We start from the raw sequence: 3655 nt of genomic DNA, 5'->3' as shown, positions 1-3655 counted from the left end.
ATATATAAATATATATATATATTCAGGTGAACACAGCATAAAAAGTGTCTCTTGCTGGGAAGAGGTGGTGGGAGAGGACCTGTGAGAGTCCTGGCGTGATGCTGGGGCTGTGTGCTGGACAGCTCTGTGTCCTCCTTAAAGCAGCTTTCTCATGACAGGCTGGTCCTCTGTGGTGCCGGGGGCAAAGGGTTTCAGGCTGCTCCTCTGTGTTGCAGGAGCAGAAGTGTTGCTGTGGTGCTTGGTGGACACCAAGAAAGAGTTTTTTGGGGTGTGGTTTGTGCCCTGGGTCTGAGTCTCTGTGTATCTCGTTTTTTCTGGTGACTAGAGGAATAACGAAGTGTGTTGTTTTTCCATATGCACTCTAATCTCAAAGCATTCTTCTTACCACTTCTACCAGCCCAAATCTTCAATGCAAAATAAGCTTTACAAACAGGAAGTGCAAATTCAGTTTCAGCTCTGTGAAAGAATAACTCAGTTGACACAATATACATGTTTTTGTGGAGATACTTTTTGTTTATTATGTTGTGGGGCTTGTGTAAAGTAGAATTAACTGTAAAGCACTTTGTTGTTATGCAACTGTCTTGCATCCATTTTGGGTGCTCCTGAGCTGGTTGGATTGGCTTTTCTTGAAAGCAAAAACTGCACAACTTCAAAACTGAAGATGCATGAGGTCAGCTTAAAGTACCCGTTCCTCTGTGCAAGAGGAATTAAGGAAGTCACAATGAACACTTGCATTTTAGTCACCATTTTGCTTCTGTTCAAGATCCTGTAGAGCAAAGAAGAATTCTAATGTGCTTTTTCATATCATGTTGTGTCTTCTCCACTTCTAGGCCTGCCAGTTGTACAACAAAAAAGGTGGTATCTGCACACAGCAAGACAACTGCAATAAGCTTCATGTTTGTCGACACTTTCTCCGGTGGGAATGTAAATTTCTTCATTGCAAGAGGTCTCATAACCTCTTGGATAGCCATGAATTGAAAGTGTTGGAAACTGGAGGCATTGATGGGAAGATAGCTTCAAACATCCAGATGATATATAATTACAAGCATGCACAATTCAACATGGAACTGAATAAGGGGAACGGTAAGCTGTGAGAAATACTGGGTTTAAATGGGATTTTGAGTTTGATAGAGGTAGAAACCATTCTTGCCTTACCTTTTGGCTAAACCTCATTGTCCTTTCAATACTTTCAGTATACAACTATAAACCAAGAAACTATTATACAAAACCAGTGGTTACGGTTCCAAGGAATAAAGAACTGAAGGCGTCTTTGCAAGTAATGGACTCAATGCTGCATGTGCCACCTTCGGAGGGTAAATATCTAGATATCAGTAACAACTGTTTACATGTGGAATCAGCTTTTGTATTTCCCCTCTTACAACATGTACATTTTTGCCTTCTGCCATTGATCTGCTTTCAGAAGTGGAGTAAGGCATGGCTGAATCATGTAGGAGGGAGAACTGCATTACTATTGCCTGAAATACTGCATGTGAAATAGCTGTGGTGTGGCTGGTGATAACTGTAACTAGCTAGGGTTTGTAACTGTTACTGCTCATCTGTTGTGTCAGCCGTGGGGTGCTGGAAGAATATTATATGGGTGATGGACATCATTCTCCACACAGATTGGGATATTGCCAGCTAGCTGAGGTTCTGGCCCAGCGGTGCTGCTCATTCAGTCTTCTCATGCAGGTTCTGGTAGCACCCAGTCTGGTCAGGGCCAACACCAGTTGCCATCAGGAGCAGAAGATAAAGAAGGTATGGATTGTTTCTAACCCTCTAGTCTTGAGCTGCATGGTTCTCATTGGGATTTGATTCCACACAGCCCTACAGCTGTAGTCAGAGTGCAGCTTATGTGCTTTACCTTACTGTCCACTGAAAGCCATAGTACCAGTCAGCCAGCAGAGCAGGGTTGGGATTTCTGCCCAAGCATTGTACAGCATAGTGAGCAGTAGCCTGGGACTGATCTCTGTACTCGGGCACATTTCTTCCTGGGAAGGAGAGGTAGTTGTATCTGTGCATGCAGTATCTTTCCTTGCCTTCCGCCCATAGGGAATGAATTTAGCTTTGTCAGTAGAGCAGTTGTCTTAATATACCTTCCCATGAGTGAATAGCAGCTTCTAAATCTCCTGTCCTCCTGGAGACAACGGCCTTGACTTTAAAGCCTGTCAGAGTCTAGTACTCTCTGAACAGGTTCTTTTAGACATTCCACACATGGGTGGTGTATTGTTCAATATCAAATCATATGTGTGATGGATGTCATTCTCCACACAGACTGGGATATTGCCCAGCTAGCTGAGATTCTAGCCCAGCAGTGCTGCTCATTCAATTTTCTCATGCAGGTTCTGCTAGCACTCCATCTGATCAGAGCCAACACCAGTTGCCAACAGGAGCAGGAGGTAACGATGAAGGTATGGATTGTTTCTAACCCTCTGGTCTTGAGATCAGCTAATTTGAAGGTAGTTGATTTTACACAGGTGTCATGGACTAACCTTGGTGGGCACCACACAGCCACTCACTTGCTTCCCCTCAACACCCAGGGGGATGAGGAAGAGAAAAGAAAGAATAAAAGCAAGAAAACTTGAGGGTCAGGATGAGGGAGGAAAAAATATCAGAAGTGTAAGTGAAAGAAGAAAAGAAAGTAAAGCAAAAGAAGTAGTGCAAAGACAGTCACTCACCACCTCTGACACACAGGCTGATGCCTAGCCAGTTCTCAAGCAAAAGATAGCTAACCCTCTTAAAACACCCTCTTCTCCCTTTTATTGCTGAGCATTATGTTATATGGTTTGGAATATTCAGTGAGTTTGGGTCCTCTGCCCAGTTGTGTCTCCTCCCAAGCTACTGTGCACCCCCAAATCTATTCACTTTGGGGGTAGGGTGAGACACAGAGAAGGCCTTGATGCTGTATGTGTTCAGCAAAGGTCGGGGCATCAGTGTGTGATCAGCATTGTTTTGGTCAAAAGTCTAAAACACAGCATCATATGAGCTGCTCTGAAGAAAATTAACTCTTCTCTTAGTCAGGCCCAGTACAGTGACATTTCTGATGTAGCAAGAGCGATGCAAAATCCGCTGGAAACAAAGTACAAATGTTTACTTACCAAAACTTAGCACTTGCAATGCACAGTTCCATCACAGTGCTAATATGATTCCCACTGCAGGTCTGTGCAAGATGCTCATTGTGTCTATGCTGGGAAAGGTTGAAGCTAGCTCAAGCACATTACTCTCTTCAAATTCTTTCATGGGTTGTTTAGGTTTAATGCCGCTGAATGGGGCTGAGCTCTGTGTTTGCTCCCCTCATGCTGGTGTCAGGGGAGAAGAAACATTTCTGTCCCCAGCTGATCCACTCGGCTGACATTGCCATTTATCCACCCTCTGGTTCCCTCAGTGTGGGGACAAAGTCAGCTTCTTTGCAAGAGTCATAGTCATACCCTGTGTTCCTCTGAGCTTCCTGACATTGCCCTTCTCCACTGAAACTTCTTCCAGTGTTGGGGGTTATTGGTCGGTCACAAAGCCCTGACTCACATGCTGGGCTGTATGGGGGATAGTCAGATCCTGAAAGTGCTTGACTTGGCTACTGCAGTCAAATCCTTGTTATTTCTAGGGTGAAGTACCAAATGCTTTCTCTTAGGGTAAATACGGACTGATGTGTTCTTTTCTG

At 44.2% G+C, this 3655-nt stretch overlaps 1 protein-coding gene across 1 annotated transcript in view; it reads left to right on the top strand.

The window, feature by feature from the left end:
* Positions 1 to 830: 830 nt before the first annotated feature.
* LOC103804573 (poly [ADP-ribose] polymerase 12-like) overlaps positions 831 to 3655 on the top strand; it is a gene marked incomplete at its 5' end in the record, with an annotated part of 16323 nt that continues 13498 nt past the window's right edge. Inside the window, 4 exons of the mRNA XM_009077187.1 lie at positions 831 to 1083; positions 1194 to 1313; positions 1690 to 1755; positions 2272 to 2408. Coding sequence (XP_009075435.1) covers positions 831 to 1083; positions 1194 to 1313; positions 1690 to 1755; positions 2272 to 2408 — 576 coding nt within the window. The remainder of the gene's footprint in view (positions 1084 to 1193; positions 1314 to 1689; positions 1756 to 2271; positions 2409 to 3655) is intronic.

Source organism: Acanthisitta chloris, unplaced genomic scaffold (genome assembly GCF_000695815.1).
Source record: "Acanthisitta chloris isolate BGI_N310 unplaced genomic scaffold, ASM69581v1 scaffold27936, whole genome shotgun sequence".
In the NCBI taxonomy this organism is placed as follows: domain Eukaryota; kingdom Metazoa; phylum Chordata; class Aves; order Passeriformes; family Acanthisittidae; genus Acanthisitta; species Acanthisitta chloris.
The sequence above is the reverse complement of the archived record's forward strand: the minus strand, read 5'-3'. Positions and strand labels throughout refer to the sequence as shown.